This window comes from Anas platyrhynchos, chromosome Z (genome assembly GCF_047663525.1).
Source record: "Anas platyrhynchos isolate ZD024472 breed Pekin duck chromosome Z, IASCAAS_PekinDuck_T2T, whole genome shotgun sequence".
In the NCBI taxonomy this organism is placed as follows: Eukaryota; Metazoa; Chordata; class Aves; order Anseriformes; family Anatidae; genus Anas; species Anas platyrhynchos.
Genome location: NC_092621.1, coordinates 24,245,624 through 24,263,316, shown reverse-complemented (window position 1 = coordinate 24,263,316; position 17,693 = coordinate 24,245,624). Strand labels below are relative to the sequence as shown.

At 48.1% G+C, this 17,693-nt stretch overlaps 1 protein-coding gene across 3 annotated transcripts in view; it reads right to left on the bottom strand.

The window, feature by feature from the left end:
- SERINC5 (serine incorporator 5) overlaps positions 1-15,544 on the bottom strand; it is a 39,235-nt gene extending 23,691 nt beyond the window's left edge. Inside the window, exons 1-2 of one of the 3 annotated variants that reach the window (XM_038170078.2) lie at positions 15,382-15,544; positions 3,730-3,897 (exon numbers count right to left, since the gene is read on the bottom strand). In XM_038170078.2, coding sequence (XP_038026006.1) covers positions 3,730-3,897; positions 15,382-15,408 — 195 coding nt within the window. In that variant the 5' untranslated portion in view covers positions 15,409-15,544. Of the gene's footprint in view, positions 1-3,729; positions 3,898-6,141; positions 6,266-7,491; positions 7,564-15,381 lie in introns of those variants that run through there. The other 2 variants (XM_038170077.2, XM_038170076.2) reach the window with 2 other exon arrangements.
- Between the last annotated feature and the right edge of the window lie 2,149 nt (positions 15,545-17,693).

Sequence of the window (17,693 nt, the reverse complement as noted above, 5' to 3'; positions counted from 1 at the left end):
AAGGACAGAGATATCAACCTGGCTGGGGAAACAAGTCTGAAAGCATGCTCTACCAGAACATTTAACCACCCAAGACTGAAATGCTTTCACACAACTGAATTAGCTTTCACTGTATTTGCTTTCCTGAAATCCTCTTTTCCGATTTTCCTTTCCTTGTTTAAATAAGGCATGGATATTTTCAGGATGAAACCACAAGTTTTGAAACAGCTTTGACATTAAGACAAACATTAAAAAAAATCAAAGTAGTATTTTGACTGACTAGCACAATTCTCTCCCTCCTCTTGTGTCAATTATCCTTTCAAAGCCTGTGAAGCAAGGTTATGCTTCAACAAAATGTTTGTGGGTAAAGCTGTAGCTGATTTTCAACAGAATAAATGGAAAAGCACATACCTGGATCAGGGCATAGAATGGTTTGGGTTGGAAGGGACACTAAAGACCACCCAGTTCCAACCCCCCTGCCATGGGCAGGGATACCTCCCACCAGACCAGGCTGCCCAAAGCCCCATCCAGCCTGGCCTTGAGCACCTCCAGGGATGAGGCATCCACAGCTGCTCTGGGCAGCCTGTGCCAGGGCCTCACCACCAGAGAAAGCCCTTCCTCAAGCTGGATCCTGATCTACTTCCTTTTGGAACAAAGTCAGGTCTCAAAACTGTCTTGTGTAAGTGTATGTTCACCTTTTCTGCCTTGCTGTCCCCTTCACTAAAGCTTTCATGTCTTGATTGATGTTGTATCCTATCTTTTGCCTCAATACACGACCTTGCTCCTCTAAAATTAGTTCTACATGCTACAACTCAAACTGCTTTCTTAGTAAGAGCCAACCACTCCCTCCCTATCTGCTTCACTCCCTCCCCACTGCTTCTTGCTTCTTCCACAGAAGATCAAACAGAAATGCCTTGGTTTCCCTGCACATTTTTTCTGAATTTAACTCTCCAGATTCTCTTGGTGTCTCATGAACTTGGGAGCAGATCTGAAGATGAAGTGTGAAAATAGGAAAAAAAAAGTCACCAAAAATAAATAATCTTTTATTTGTTCAATTCTTAAGGCTCACCACAAAAATAGATCATCAAAATACTGCCAATTAGATTAGGAAGCAAGGTTTTGAAACCATGATCAGATACTCTACAGGTACTGTACCCTCCCGCTGACACAGGGCTTTGTCTGCCTGCCAGCTCTGGGGAGGAGGTGGAACCTGGGACACTGACTTGTTTTTCCAGACATGCTGCAGGGCATAGAGTAGGTCCCTGACTCTGGGCTGGCACCTGCAGAGTCTGACACCTCAGAAATGGAAAACCTGTCTTAAATTTATTTTAATAGACCTACAAAGTGAGGCAAATGAATACTGCTGAACAAACACATATTAAGTCTTTCTTTAAGGTGTCCATCAGAGATGTACTTTGCTGCTACTTCCTCTCAAAATAACTTCAAAGGTCCAAAGGCTACAGTGTTACAATAAATACTTTTAGAACTACTTCAGACTTGGGAACTTAGCACCAATAAACAAAACAACTGAAAAAAAAACCCTTCACTGACAAGGGTGAGATTCCTTTCACTTAACATCAGTGTGATTATTTGATTTCTAAACTGGTAAAGCAGACATGTTGTTCCCTGCCAAGGCTCCACAAAGCACTGCACTGAAATATTAATTGTTACTTTAATATACAAATTAAAATAAATAAATAAATAAAATGAATTAAAATTCTGTCCCCTTTCAAGAAAGAGGGCATAAGGTCCTTGAAACATCATGCAAAGTATTTGCTTACAGTCGGGCTTCAGGATCTCGGAGTGCTCCACAGTCCAGCCAAAAGCAAAGGAATCACTAAGTGACCAGCACTTTCAAAATACAGTTTGTCATTGGGAAGCTGAGACCAGTTAGTCTGGACAGATATTTTGAAGGTGCACGCTACTACAACTGGGTTGAATTAGCTTCAGGAGTCTTTGAACTTTTAACAGCCCAGAAAGTAATTATTAAATTAGAGAGCAGAGAAAGAAAGACTACTTTCAGATGGTCCATTTCCTATTCAAAGTCACCAAATGCGCTAAATTAAGAAGGCAATTATCTTTCCACTTCACACTAACAGCTACTCTTTGTGCCATTTCTTCCTACACTGAGCTTTAAAGGCTACAAACTGGAAAAGAAATTTGGCAAGGCTGAAAAGCACGTTATTGAAGACTGCTTGAATCACTTTTCTGTTGGATAAGGAGAGGTTTGGGTTTTTTGTGTGTTAGGGATACAAGCTGCATTAAAACCACACTACTGATGGAAAACGACTTTATGAAATTTGGATACGAGCATATAGCTTGTCTTCCACATACTGTAGTTCCTTGGATTATTCACTTCATTGCCAATCTAAGCATCTAGTAAGTCAAAGTAATTCCTGGCAAGAAACTTCAGCACGCACATATTGAAGAGTTTTTAAGTCACAGCTCAGGGATGAGCATCTTGTCTGTACTGAGCACTCTTACAGGGCTGTCAGCAACTTCTGGTGATCAGGGATAAGACGGCAGCACTGTGATAGTCTGAGCAGTGTCATATTAAATAAAAGAAAATTAGCAAAGAATGTAGGAAAGGTCACTGGCACAGAGCACAGAAACCCTCAAGATAGTCCCTGCATAAGCCTCTTGTTTTGTCTGCCTTGCAGGCACCGGGTGTTACCACCAGCTTCTGGCCCCAGGATGCTGCAGAGGGACATGTTTCACAGGTAACTGAAAGTTAAGCAGGGCATCAACTCAACCAGCAACAAGGAATTAGCTTTAACTGCGCACCCACTGGCACTCCCCTCTTGGGAGAGAAAACACAGAACAACTAGATGCCCACATCAATCAAGGCCTTCTCATCCTCCAGGGCAACCACAATGACAGCCTCAAGGCAGTCAAGTTTGGTGTGAAAAAGTTTCAGTCCCACATTACTTAATTTTAAAAAATTAAGTAATCCAGCCATTGTTCCCTCTACTTTAAAGCAGACTTATTTTCTTGTAGTTTGTAGAGGGTGAGAGAGCCTATTTGCGCTACTGAGAGCAACTTGGGTGGCTGAAGAAATGAAACCAAAGACATGGAACAACAGGTCTAGTGTCTGACCTCAAGCAGGCAGAAATTGAGCTCAGGAAAGTTACATATTAAAAACCAAGTTCCTTTCAGAGTCTTATAATCTAGTTTTTGCCACAGCTCCTTTCATGCTCTTGAAGCTTTTTAATTAAGAAGACAATCAGAGCTGAACAATGTCTGCTGTGGTTATAAGCCATGTGAACATGATGACTCAAAGCACGCTGAAGAAAACCCCTTGTACAGAACCCACTGCACTGTACTAGTCTGTCACATAACACCAAGAACACAGAATTAATGTTATAAATGCAGCCGTTGAAGAGCTGTTTTCTAATTGCTTTTTCTGGTACTAACCTAGTTGGTAGCAGAATTTATGCTGCTACAAGATGTCTTGAAACTACCCACGCAGAATACCTGGAGTGGGTTTGCTGGAATGGGTTTCTGCACAACAAAAGAAGAGGAAGGATGCTAGTTCTGTGATCCTTGACTCTTCCTGTTGTGAAATAGACTTGAAGGCTGAGCAACTGACAGGAAGAGGGAGTCTGAACATGCACTATCCTCCTGTCTGGGCCTGGAAGTGAGTGGGTGGAGGGAATCGACTGCCCCTTCTTGAGCAAGCGCCCTTGTATATGAAGAGACAGAGAAGGAGCCCCACTTCCCTTCAGGAGCAGGGGAGGATCTCTTACTTACGCGTGCTTTCATCTCGTTAGCTACCGTCGTCGACATCATGACACAGCAGATGATGGTCACCAGGATGAAGTAAAGCGCGTACATGAAGCGGGTGCTGGTTGACTGCTTTATCTTGGGGCAGCATCGGCAGCACAGGGAACACGCAGCAGTGCCACAGCAGCAGGCCAACTGGAGAGGAAGACACAAACACAAATCACTCTATCATCACTGCTGGGTTTCTGTTGCAAAACTCACACAGGGAAACTGGGAGACTTCCTGTAAAGCTCCAGAGTTTCTTAAGTCATCTCTTTCCAGCATATCGGCGTTTAAGTGGAAGCAGACTGTCCTGTTTATCCGAAGTCACTAGGTCCAAACACACCAGTTTCTAGCTCTCCCACACACTAAGGATGAGGGCGAGGAGGAACTGCTGCTGATTTCTTAGCCCTCATCTCTGCCATCCTGCACAGCTCATGGCCCTATCACGTTCCACCCAAAAGAACAGGCACTGCAATGATCAGGCTCTACTGCCTGCAATGTACACTTCCCCTTACATGGTGAAGAAACAAATCTGCACAAGAAGAGCAGAGCCTCCAAATCTGTTTGCTTTTAACACCGAGACAAGATGAATTTTGTTCCTGGGATGAACTAGAGATGGGTTTTGTTTCACAACAAGCTGTACAGATCCATTTTCAACTAACCAGAGCCATACTGTCCTGTTTAAGGTGCTTTTCTGGTATGTATGTACATATCCACCCCCACACCCCTCATTATTTGGCTATGGGACTTAAATGCTTTTTAAGACTTAGAGCACATTAAAATGAAGGAAAGAAAGATGCTTAAGCAACATTTCAGGACAGTTGTGCTTAAGGCTTTATAAAGAGGTAACAGCTACAAAAACAAATAAACAAAAACCACACTGGCAGTTTAAATATCTTGAGCAATAGAGAAAGAGCCTGGAAATACTTTGCTTGCTGCAAACAAAGCAAAAAACATCTGAGCTTGAAAGACCCCAAAAGACAATGGCACAATCTTGTAATGAAGAAAGCCAGAGAAGAAATTCGTATTTACAGTTATTTAGACACATTTTCGCAAAGATGAAAGTGGTGATTCCATGTGCAAGATGAGAAGCATTAACACAGCTACAAAGGAAAATCATGTGGAGTCACCCTCCAGCTGATACTGTCTATTATATCCAAACACTAATAGAGACAGAGCTGGTTATATGTTTTTTATTTCTTTTCTTCCTGCAGCTATCCGAAGACCCACCAATTCAAAAACTTAAAGGATTCCTAACAGCACTCCTAAAAACACGTAATTTCCTTATTTAGCAGGGGAATAGACACTGAACAAATCCTGCGAAGGATTTACCTTGGGGCTCATTATTCCCTTGCTGTTGACAGTATCATTAACTTTCAAAGCAGCTGGACTTCCCTTCCCTTCCTTCTACTTTAAGAAAAGTCATATATAACAACATAAATGCATTCGTTATTTCTGTACACAAGGCAGCAGTGTCTCTGTCCAGGCCCTTCTTGTAACAGGCAGCAGCTTCATGTGGCTGAGCCCAGCAGAGGTGACCACAGGAGGAGGTTTGAGACATCAGCAGGCGTCCAGGCACAGGGCACCTCTCCTCCAGGTCCCGCTGCAGACCCAGAGCACCCTCAGCCCCCAGCACTCCTGTTTTCGGGGACAAAAGTCTCTGATGAGACTCCACAGAGCCTCACTACCCGACCGGCTGATCAAAGAGCACCAAACCATCCTGATGAAGAAGTGTCTTTAAAAAGTCTCCCAGCTTATTATTTCCTTGCCACTATTATCAGCTGCAACACCCAAGCTTAGACTTCCTGCCTGCAGCCCTGCACAAAGGGTGCAGCAAGGGAGACCTTGCCTCACTTCACGGCGGCTGCTGGGTTTGCAGAGCAAACACAAAATGGGGACAGAACAACCCGGCGCTCGCTCTGCCGCGCTCTCGGTTCATCGCCGCGTCTCGTGCCAGACGAGACAGGGGCCTCCGAGCGAGCAGCTGCTAAAACTGCTGCTGCTGCAAAACAGAAATCCTCCCAAAAACACACAGAGCTCAAGCTGTGGAGGATAAACAGAATGGGCCCGTGTTGGCACCAAAGCTGGAAATTAAAAACACAGCGTGCACAAGCACATCATGCAAGTATATTTTCAGAACAGAAGACAATGTCAGCTGAGTGAAGTTAACTTTTACTGCATCATCTACAAATCCAAGGCATAACAAAGCTATGGTGAGGTACTGATTCATTAAGCCAATGGAAAAATAGTATTTCAAAACAAAAACGTATCAGAAAATTATATCCACCCACTTCAGAACTATGAAAAAAAATGTAAGATTAAGAGTAAATGTCCTTTCGGTCTTATCAGCCAGATCCAAAGCATCCAGGATGAACTTCAAATGCTGGCTGTACTCACCATAACGTTAAAAACTATGTTGGAGAATGAGAAACGTATGCAGCTTTGGCATTTGTAAAAGTGAGAGTGGAACATCATTTTCTTAAGTGCTGCAAAGCTTTGCCAGTGAAACCTCATCCATGTCCAGCAACATGTCTGCTATTCCAGTCCTGGGAGTCCTCCAGTCCCTCAAGCTGCTATTTAAAGCGACAAACACGTAAATAGATTATACAGATCATCTGCACATTGCTCCACGTTATCCAGAGACTTTAATGATAGCTTCTAATAGCTCGCTTGTAGCCCATAAGTTGACGGTATTTGTGAAAAGTAAGAGCACACCCATCTTATTTCAGACACACTCCTCTCAGCACTCTGAATAGCCATGGAAACCATAGAAAGTTGGTTAGGTTGATCAGCCACAGTCTCAAATTTTATTTTTTTTCTGTTTTAAACTCAGGTTATGTTTAACTACATTCCAGAGCGGACTGTAATGAAATAAGTGTTATCCAAAAATAAATGAAAACTGTCTCTGTCCCAGAGAGCAAAATGCTGGCAGCAACCCACCGACCTGAGAGGTTTCAAAGATGTTATCCTTGGATGACAGACTTCACCGTTCAACTCTGCAATGAGTTCTCCTAAAAGGCTGGTGTTACTGTGCAGCTGAACTGTGCAACCTCTCTGATGCCACATGCTGGCACATTACCCTGGCGTCGCCACTCTCACCTCCCTCTGCCTTCCTGACTGCTGTGAGGTCTGCCCAGGGGCTCGGGACCAACAGGTGCAGAGGTGTAAGCCAGCAACAAATTCTCTGCATGTTAAAAAAAGCAACAACCGGGCTGTGAGAACAGCAAGCAGTGTCACGGATCTTTTATAAATCTAGCTTATCATTAAACAAAAGCTCCTCCAAAGGCTGAGCTCTGCTGAACGAAGATGCTTTGCAGTTTTCTGCGTAGAAACAGACCAGACAACCCAAGATCTGTGACCTCTGCGTGCAGACAGGCCCCAAAAATCCTGGTGCGTACCTACAGACCTCCTCCAGAGTCCTGTGACCCCTCTGAGCCCTGAGTCCCAGGAAGCCCAAGGCAAGAGCAGTGGACAGTCTGTCACAGGCACAGTGGGCTCTGGCTTTAAGTCTCCCTGGTGCAAAGACAGCCAGGAGCCAGGCAGTCAGCATCAGCACGCGCAGCCACCCTGGCTCCCTCTCCACGCTTACTCACATCTCCTCCCTGCTCGGGTCTGGCAATATTTACAGGCACTGCACAAATATTTATGCTTTCCACAAACATTTCCCCAAACCCACCGCCTTCCCCTCACAGCGCGGGGCATCCATCTGCTCTGCTGGGTGCTGTGGGGTGCGCAGTGCTGGCTTACCTGAGCCCTCCCCAAAAACACAGCGCAGCGGTTTGAGCTGTCTGGAGGGTGGCTCATCTGACTGGTTTCGCAGCAGCAGCTGTGGACGGTGGCGTGGGAAGTTATTCAGTTAAAAATACTGAAGGCAGGGCTACGCAGGTGTTTCTCTGGGTGGCACTGGGAGGTGTCAGAGCCACCAGGCACCCCCAGCCCTGCTCCCTGGGCAGCCACCCGCTCCTGATCCTGCACCACCACCGCAGAGTTGTTTCTGCTGCTGTTGGTGGCCAAACAAAAGAACCAGACAGCATAAAAAAAAAAAAAAAAAGGCAAAGGAGGGAAGTGAAAATGACTTATCAGTTATCAATTGAGAGGACAGCACGCATGTACACGGGGAGAGCAGAGGTAAGCACCTCACGTCACTCCCACGTGCTTTGGCCCAAACCTTCTCCAAGCTGGCACTTCGCTGGTGGCTTTCTGCCAAGCCATTTGGGATGAGTGCAGCAGGCTCCCGCCAGGTCAGACGGACAGACAGCACCACATCCACGCAGCCAGGACCAGAAGCGATCAGCACAGGCTGCCCCAGCCAGTGCCAAACGCTTTCTGGGTGCAGGCAGGAGCGGGTGAGAGTGTGCTCCCATCCGATGCCAGCGTGGGCAGCAGCTATGGTTAGCGAGGGAGAGAGGCAGGAGGACACCACAGGCTGAGAGCAGGTTTGCCAACATGCACACGAGCCATGCGCTCCCTGCAAATAAGGCTCCACCAACATGTATTTAACACCTGCTGCACGTGCAGGGCTTTGCAGGATCCAAGGAGGAGTTAGACAGGATGGTAACGTTAATCCCACACACGGCTATTTACACACAAGGCTGAGGAGTGAAGTGGATGTGTCCTGCCTACTGCTTTTGTAGACACCGTGGCATTTTAGAAGGTATTTTCCAGCGATGCTTCCAAAAAAAATCTCAGAGGTTGTAGGAAATATTTTCCATAGCCATTAAAACAAAGCGTATGTCCGCGAGGAGTTTCAGGCTCGCTGCCCAAAATAGCCGATGGTATTTTTAAAGCATACAAGCCATAGGGAAGTATCGAACTTGTCACAACAAAGCTCTCTTCCTTTTGGGAGACTTCAGCTGAAATGCTAGAAAATTAAACCAAAGAAGTTTGTTGGGGGAAAAAAAAAAAAAAAAAAGTGCATTCTTAAACGAAACGAAGACCTAACAGCGTTTCATTTCTTCCCTGCTATGCGACCACCCGGGCAGCACGATGGGGGACCGCGTGCTGGCCGTGCCAGAGCTGAGGAATGTGCCACGCTGAGGCTGCCTTCCACCAGGGCCAACCACGGCTTAGTTTTCCATCCCCTGTTTGATTACTTGACCACCAGCACGATCGCGGCCGTAAGGCTTGCAGATAATGCAGTCGCTGATCTGTCAGTGGCAAGGTCTCCCGAAAACACCCAGGCAGCTCCTGGCAGAGCTGCAGGAAGCGTGCAGGCACCGAGCACACGGCTTTAGCCAAGGGTTCTGTGACCAGCTCACCAGCCCATTAACTGGCAGCCTATTTTTACAGGCACACCTCACACTGTGCACTGTGCAAAATTATAACTGACCTCAGAGAAGTGTCAGTCCAGCACAGACGCTGCCTTAACACTGCTTTCTGGTGAGGTGAGGCTTTCGTGCCCCAAACTGCAGGCTCCTGCCCTGCACAGTGGGTCAGGATGGACAAACAGCCAAGCAGCAGGAAGCAGACCCAAGCCTAAACGAGGGAGCAGCACCCAGGACAGCCATGCCGATAGCCAGAAACTGGGCAAGCTGCTGGCAGACACCGGCAGGTAAAAAGTTAAGCAGCTGACTGGGCTGAGGATGATTAGCTTTTGTCTCCGTGCTCGAACGGGACTAAGCAGTGACTCAGCCCAACATTAGCAAATAGCGTCACTGCAACATTTCTAAATTAAAGACTGCTCGACTGCTCTTCTCCTGATGATTTTGGAAAATTCAAGACAATTGTTTAGTCTGACCTGAGCGTCGCATGCATCACGTCACCCAGCTCCCCAGTAGTATAGCTATTTCCCAGTTATTAAATTTAGTGCAGACCATCTGGATTTGACAGCATAGGAGATGAGCACTCTGTCCCTCCTAGTCATTACTTACATCTCATTAAAAACAGAAAAAAAAAGATTTAATTTGTCTGCTACAGTTCCCAGACCCTGGTTCTCAGTGAGGCTTCTTTCACTAGCTCAGTCTTTTTAATACCTCATCTTTTCTCCATGTCCATCAAAGAAGGCGCCCACACTGAGCACCCCAAGTTCCTCATCTGAAGGCCTTAAGACATCTCCTCCCAGCAACTTAGCATTTCTATCACTGCATCCCCAAATCCACAGCGCATTTTGCAAAGCCACGGCCACAGGAGCAGCACTGTTACACCCCATACGAAGAGCAGAGCCCAGCACCTCGCTCCTCTCCCCAGCACGCAGCCTGGAGGGGGCAAGGCTCTGCCCTGCAGTGCTCCCGTGAAAGCACTGGTGAGGCAGTGAACATCCTGACCCTGCTGTGTGCTGACCCCCTGATGATCAGGTGCTGCCTCTGCTGGGTGATGAGTTCTCCCACCACTGCACGTTTCACTGCCTTCTCACCTGCAGGCTGCTCCAGCTCGTACACCAGCCAGTTGTAATTGTGGGGGGAGGAGAAGGGGGAAGAAATCCTAACACTTCATGCAAACTGACAGAAGCCAATAAATTTGTACAGAAAGCTAACTATTGCTCACCACATCAAAATAAATAAAAAAAAACATCTAACTTTCAGAAACATTGCTAAAGACCTTCCAGTCACAACAGCCAACTTCACACCCACTTCCAGGCTGGCAGGTTCCGCACGGAGCCTGCTCCTCTCTTCCCATTTCCTGCTTTCTGAATAGCACTTGTAAAATTCAGCTACAGCAATTTCTTCAGAAATGCCTTGAGTAGTGTTCCTAAACTGCTGCTTTGCCAGTGACTGTAACATAAAAAGCCAAGGAAAGACACATGAGTCTCTTCTGGAAACACTACGAACAGCTTCTGTTTGAGGGATGGCACACTGAGACGTTTTGGGTCAGTCATGTTGTACAGAAAAAGAAAGGCAAAACTCCACGTTTTCAGGCAGTGAACTCTTTTATACCTGTAAATGTTTGCGCACGTGCTATCTCTAATTGCCGGCAGCTCCAATCAGGACTGGCAAACACCAGTCCTCGCCTAGTTAGGATGAATTAAACCGAAAGCGAGACTGCTAGGTGTGTCGGGGCCCTCTTCCAAGCAAAGGCAGAGCCACGCTCCCACCGCTGCTGTCACCCCAAAAGCTCTGTCTGCCTGTCACCAGCTGCCTCAGGCTCAGCACAAGGCAGCACTCGGGCACCACCTGCACTCAGCCGAAGGCTAAACCTGCTGCGGGGAGAGGAGAAGCGAGAGCGTGCACCCGGAATTAGAGACGCGGTGATTTTACTTTGCTTTCCTTTCGTGGCACTCAGCTCAAGGAAATCCCTCAGCACAAATACACTCCCATTGCTGATGGTGAAGTTTATTTCTTGTGTGACCTGAACAACACAGGAGGTCAGATTCGGTAGTCGTAATGGTCGATCATGCCCCAGAAACCCAGGAAGCCAGGCATTTAACATGTCAAGACCTATTACAGCCCCGTGCAGCTGAGAAAGAAATGGGAGTGCCATTAACTCTGATGTGAGAAGGATTTCATCTGCACACAGCTAAGCCAAGGACCCAGGAGCTTTTTGGGATGATCGGCTCCAGGTGAGACCTCAACCTAACACCTGCACTCATAGCCAGGGGCTTTCCTTTCACCCAGTCACTGCCCTGAAACACAAACATCTCACACTGGCAACTGTGAATACAAGCACTGCAAGGCTCAGCAATGAAAAAAACACCCTGGAATACCCGTGCTTGCAAATAAAATAAAGGCAGCAGTAGCATTTAAATCCTCCCACAGAAAAACGTCACCTTGACTTTGAAGGCAGAAGGTCTGTTCTCACACTGCCTTCACTCCACAGCTGTAGAGGAATGGGTATTTAAGCTGTTCCTTTAAACACCCAGTGCAATCAGCTGACAAACAGGATGTGAAGGGAAAAGGCTGAACAAAGTAAAGCATCAATGAGAGACTAAGCAGGAATGAGAGAGTATACTCTGCCTCTTAGGCAGTGCCAGAGAAAGAATTAGTTTGAACTCAACCCAGCAATGCAAGCGCCAAATAATAGAAAACTTACATGACCTCGCTGTCTTTTGGTAGCTGCCACCTCCCTTTCCAAACGCTTTTGGGTCCATCAGGAAATTTTATCCAGCTATGAGAGGGCAACGGGGCCTCGATGATACTATTTTCTTACTATTTCCATGAAAACAGGCAAAAGGGCTAGCAGAGAAAAATGATCTCTCAACCCTGCACAAACACAAGGCTGCAGTACTTACTGGAAGGGGAAATCAACGTGAGATACCAACCTCAGCGCTCAATGCCGTAGGAAACCAGGCTTTGCTACTTCAGCTGTTCAGGCAACCATTTGTTTTAAAACAAGAACTCACGTTTCTGCAAATGGGGAAAAAAGCCTTTTCCCACCCCGGTTTTCATAGATGTGTTTAAATGGAGTACACTACCGTGCTCCAAGCCAGACCTTGGACAGCTAGCTTGCTCCTCAGCCACCAGTGGCAGTGGGGACAAACAGAGGGGTGTGGAAAGGCAGCTGGGAGAGGGGAATAGGGTGCACAGGTGGGAAAAAAAAAAAAAAAAAAAAAGGGAAAAAAAAGAAAATTGGTTAAGTTTGTGGTTTGGGCTTAGCATAATCAGCCTCACCCAGTGAGACCATTTCCAGCAGGCAAGGCATCACCTGGGGAGCTCCAAGAGGAGCAGAGCCAGCAGCAAGCCCACAGCAACCTTGGCGCCCAGGTTGGGGTCAAGGCAGGCTGAGGTGACAGAGCTGTCCCTCACAGCCTCCCCTGTGAAGCGATGAAGGGGATGGGGCTGCCAAACCCCTCCTGGGCCTGCAGATGCAACCAGGCAGCACTGCACAGCCTGGTGGCCCCAGCACACTTCCTTCCCCTGCCACACAGACCACCAACCCCATCAGTCTGATGCTGACCTAAGCCATGACTTTAAATAGGGCTTTTTTCATATTTTTGTTTTTTAAACCCTCAGCATTAGAGGTCTGGGTATAAAATAAAAATCTGATATTCTACTCGTGGCACATCTTACTTCATTTACTACACTATAGGACTTCTAAGTGCTGAACAGCACTAAAGAAAGCACTTGAGATTTAACAGACCTACAAAAATAGCTTTGAATGCTTTATAAGCTTTAATAACTACCAGTTCTAATTGAAAAATCCATCTTCTTGAACAAGCCAATTGGAGCATACTGCCCCCTAAAAACTAAATGCTAACTATTTAAATTACATTTATTTAACTCTGGAAAAAAAACATATTCATTGTAATAAAGATTTTCCGCAACAGCTGCTTTTCTTAACCATGATCTCAACTTTATTCTCTTGAGAATAACTACTGAAGAAAAGCCAAATGTAAAATCCTGTTTCCTGTCAATTTAAGCAGATGTTTTTATGTAATCAAAAGCATTGTGGAGGCCCAAGCTAGACTGTATTCACTCTGCATTCTGAAAATAGGTCCACCAAAGAAATGCTAGCAAAAGAAACATTAGTAAGCCTATTACAGCACAAACACCTAAAAATGACAATTTTCTGCCAAATAGGTTTGCATGCTGCACAATAAAAAACAGTGGCAAAAATTAGAGCTTATAAATGACCAAGACAGAGGCTTGCTTCCTTCAGAGTAAGTTCCCATGGTCTACTTGGCAAGGATGCAAGTCGCACAGTAACGTTAATTGAGATTATTTCAAATAACTTCTGTTAGTGCAAAATCAGCATAACCAAAGGACATTGAATTTTGGCAGCCACCCCTTTAACAACAGGAATCTGGGCCGAGGAACCTGAAAGCATTTATTCAGACAGGCATCATCGGCTAGATGTTCAGCACAGCTTGGTCCAAGCCCAAAAGAACTGATAACTCCTTGTCTGCTTCACATCAGGAAAACTTGCTGGCATTACGAATGGAGAAAATTGATAGTCAAGAGATGTTAACCCACAAGAAAACTTTGATATCAGCACTTTCACAGCTCACGAGGAGGATGCTGAAGTTCCCAGTCAGTTCTAGGAGAGCAGACCCAGAGAAACACAGCAAGGCAGAGACACGCAGGCCAAAAACACTTTTTTTTTTTTTCTGTTGTTGTTACAACACAACACTCCAACAAAACAAACGCCATGGGATATCACGCACATTAAACCAGCATTTCTTAGGCCAAAAGGAGAGACCAGCATAAGGGCTGTTTTTCAGGACTCACTGTGTAAGGTCCCATCTCTCCTCAAGCATATCATTGCTGTTTCTGTAGGGACGGTCACATCCTGCAGAACGTTTAAAGAGAGGCCAAATTCCTCCTCAGTTTTTCAGCTTGATTAACAGTACTTGTAAAATGCCTGAAGAAGTTCAGCTGAGAGAGAAAGAACTTCTACCCCTTCTTGTTTACTATAATGAACACGCGGGAATAACAGCCTCCCCTCCATCAAGGTTGGAACTCATCTAGCTGTGAACTCAAAGACCATTTTTCCTTTTCAAAAAGTTACACTGTACACTATCGAAGCACGATTTATGTCATTTATCATCTTAATCTGTATATAAAAAGGTTAGCCACGCTAAGTGTGCTGGTACAAGCCCAACAATATGCTGTATTTAGTGCAGATAAGTCTTACATCAAAAATAATGTTTGAGCCAGCAGAATACATCTCCCCAGGGTATTGCATAATTCTGGCACCATGACTGCATGGTTAGGGCTTTTGCTTAGGCTCCAACATCACGAAGGAGTTCAGCTTCTTTCCAGACTCCAAAGTGACGCATCAGTGTCAATAAAACACATTACTACTAGATATTACTACACTGAGAGTGGCTCTAAGAAACCTTCACAGTTCAGTCGTGCTGAATCCATGCCATTCAGCACATGGCCCTCATGACAGCTTTGTCCTCCTGGTTTTAAGATGCTTCTCCAGGAGGTACACCAAAAAAGCAACGAGATGTGAACAGCCACGAACCACCCCCGTAGCTGTGCCTACTGCCAGCACTTTGTTCTTTCCACACTGTGGAAAAGACTGAGGAGGGCTAAACCTTGCTTCAAGCGCTGCCAGAATGTGTGTGAAACAGCAGCCAAGGAATCACAGGATCTTTAGGGTTGGAAGAGACCTCCACGGTCATCTGGTCCAAACATCTCCCTACCACCAATGTCAGCACTGAACCATGTCCCCAAGCACCACGTCCAACCTTCTCCTGAGCACCCCCAGGGACAGTGACTCCACCACCTCCCTGGGCAACCCGTCCCAGTGCCTGACTGCTCCTTCTGAGCAGAAATGTCTCCTCATTTCCACCCTGAACCTCTTCTGGTGCAAATTGAGGCCATTCCCTCTGCTCCTATCACTGGTTACCTGCGAGAAGAGGCCGACCCCCAGCTCCCCACACCTTCCTCTCAGGTAGCTGCAGAGAGCAATGAGGTCTCCCCTGAGCCTCCTCTTCCCCAGGCTGCACACCCCCAGCTCCCTGCACACCCCCAGCTCCCTCAGCCGCTCCCGCAGGACCCGAGACCCACCGGCGCAGCAGCGCTGCCCCACGCAGGCTCTGCCCCCTTCCGTGCTCCCTGGCGAGCTGCAGGGAGCCCGGGGGACGGGCAGGCTGAGCCGCCCTTCACCCCCTGCACCTCCACAGAGCCGCAGCCGCGGGGACGAGCCCACAGCGACCGCTCCAGCTCGAGGCAGCGCCAGCGGCTGCCGAGACCCGCGAGCACAACGGAGAGCTCCGAGCCCCCCGGGGGCTGCCCCCAAGCCCCCCGCCCCTACCTGGCCGGCGCAGCAGGGCGCGGACATCCCGGCTCCGGCTCTGGCTCCGTCCCCCCGGCCCCTCGCCGCCTCCCTCAGCCCATGCGGGTGCGGGTTTGGGTTGGGCTGGGCCGGGCCGCGCAGGGCACCGCGGCGGCGGCGGGCGGGGCCGCACCGCCTCTGCCCGCCGCCCTCGGCCCGGCCCCGCCGCCCGCCTTCCGCTGTCGTCAGGGAGCGGCGGCCCCCGAGGCCCGGGGAGCCCGCTCAGGGCGCCCCGCGGCGGGGAGACCCGCGGCAGGTGCGGGCCCGCAGCCCCCAGCCCCCAGCCCCCGGCCCGCTGCGTGCACCTGCGGGGCGGCCCCAGGGCGCAGAGACGTCGGGCGGGTGGCACGGCCAGGGGCGGGTTGGGGGGGGAGGAAGGGCGGTGGGGAGAGGGTTGGCAGCTCCGCCTGGCAGGTTCCTCAGGACATTGGGGTGCACGGCCCCTGCAGCGCTGCAGGGCTGCGGCAGGGTGGCTGGGAACTGTGCAGGGGAAAGGACCTGGGGGTGCTGCTCGATGCTCACCTGAACATGAGCCGGCAGTGTGCCCAGGTGTGTCAGGAATGGTGCAGCCAGCAGGAGCAGGGAGGTGATCGTCCCCCTGTGCTCTGCTCTGGTGAGGCCGCACCTCGAGTGCTGTGTTCAGCTTTGGGCCGCTCACTACCAGAAGGACATCGAGGCCCTGGAGCGTGTCCAGAGCAGGGCTATGAAGCTGGTGAAGGGCCTGGAACACAAGTCCTATGGGTAGCGACTGAGGGCACTGGGGTTGCTCAGTTTGGAGACAAGGAGGCTCAGGGGAGACCTCATTGCTCTCTGCAGCTACCTGAAAGGAAGGTGTGGGGAGCTGGGGTTTGGCCTCTTCTCACAGATAACCAGTGATAGGACCAGAGGGAATGGCCTCAAGTTGTGCCAGGGGAGGTTCAGGGTGGAAATGAAGAGACATTTCTCCTCAGAAAGAGCAGTCAGGCACTGGGACGGGTTGCCTAGGGAGGTGGTGGAGTCACTGTCCCTGGGGGTGTTCAGGAGAAGGTTGGACGTGGTGCATGGGGACATGGTTTAGTGGGTGACACTTGTGTTAGGGAGATGTTTGGACCAGATGATCTTGGAGGGCTTTTCCAACCTTAATGATTCTGTGATCCTATGACCTCACAGGGCTCTGTAGACTTGTACCTGTTCGGTTTCATTGGGTCATCCCAAACCCAATCTTCACTCACAGCAGGAAGGATTTTGTTCCCCCAGTCCCTGCCTTGAGGCTCAAGGGCTTGAGAGACTGCAAAGTTGTGGGAAAAGTGAAGACTGAGGCAAAAAAAGTTGCAGAGTACCTCATCCTTCCCCATATCTGTTGTTACCAGTTCACCCTTCTGGTTTATTTTGGGGGGGGGGGGGGGGGCGTACCCTCATTAGCCTTCCTCTTTTAGCTAATATACCTCTACAATCCCTTCTTACTATTCTTTGCAACCTTTTCCTACTTCAGCTCCAACTGTGCCTTGGCTTTCCTGATCTTGTCCCTGTGCATCTGGGTGACATCCCCATATCCTTCCCAGGCCACATACCCCTGCTTCCACTGCCTGTGCAGTTCCTTCTTGTGCCTCAGTTTGACCAGCAGCAGGTCCTTGCTCAGCCATTTTCCTGCCTTCCGTGCTTGATTTATTACACATGGGGATCCAGAGCACTTGTGGTCTGTGAAAGCTGTTCTTAAAGAGTTGGCAGCTCTGATCAGTTCCTCTGTCCCTCAGGACAGTGTCCCAGGGGATTTCATCCACTAGAGTTCTTTAAACAGCTGGAAGATTGCTCTCCTAGAATTCAGGGTCCTGACTTCACTCTTGGCCAGCCCTATATCCCTCAAGATCACAGATTCCACCAGGAGTGATCACTGCAGCCCAGACTGCCTCCAATTTTGACCTCTGTTATTATTCCATCCACGGTGGTGAGCGCCAGGTCCAGTAATGCTTCTCCTCTCATTGGGCTATTACCTAGATAACTCAGCTTCTTGTGTGATTTCAGGGTATTTTGCAAACAAAGCCAACAGTGGTAGCAATCGGGTTCTCTGTGGGAAGACTCCCTTGTTTTGTTTGCTTTGTTGCCTCCATGTATATCCATGCTATAATATTTAATATAAATATTTAAGGCATTTTAAAACTAAAGTACTAGTCTTAAGAACTCTGTGACTACAGGCTATTGTACTGTGTGTATGTGTAGGTAACACAGATTTATGGAGCAAAAAGGAAATCAGTATGGACTGCAGGATGTATTACGTAAAACCCCTTCCTCTTTCCCTTTGTGTGCAAACAAAC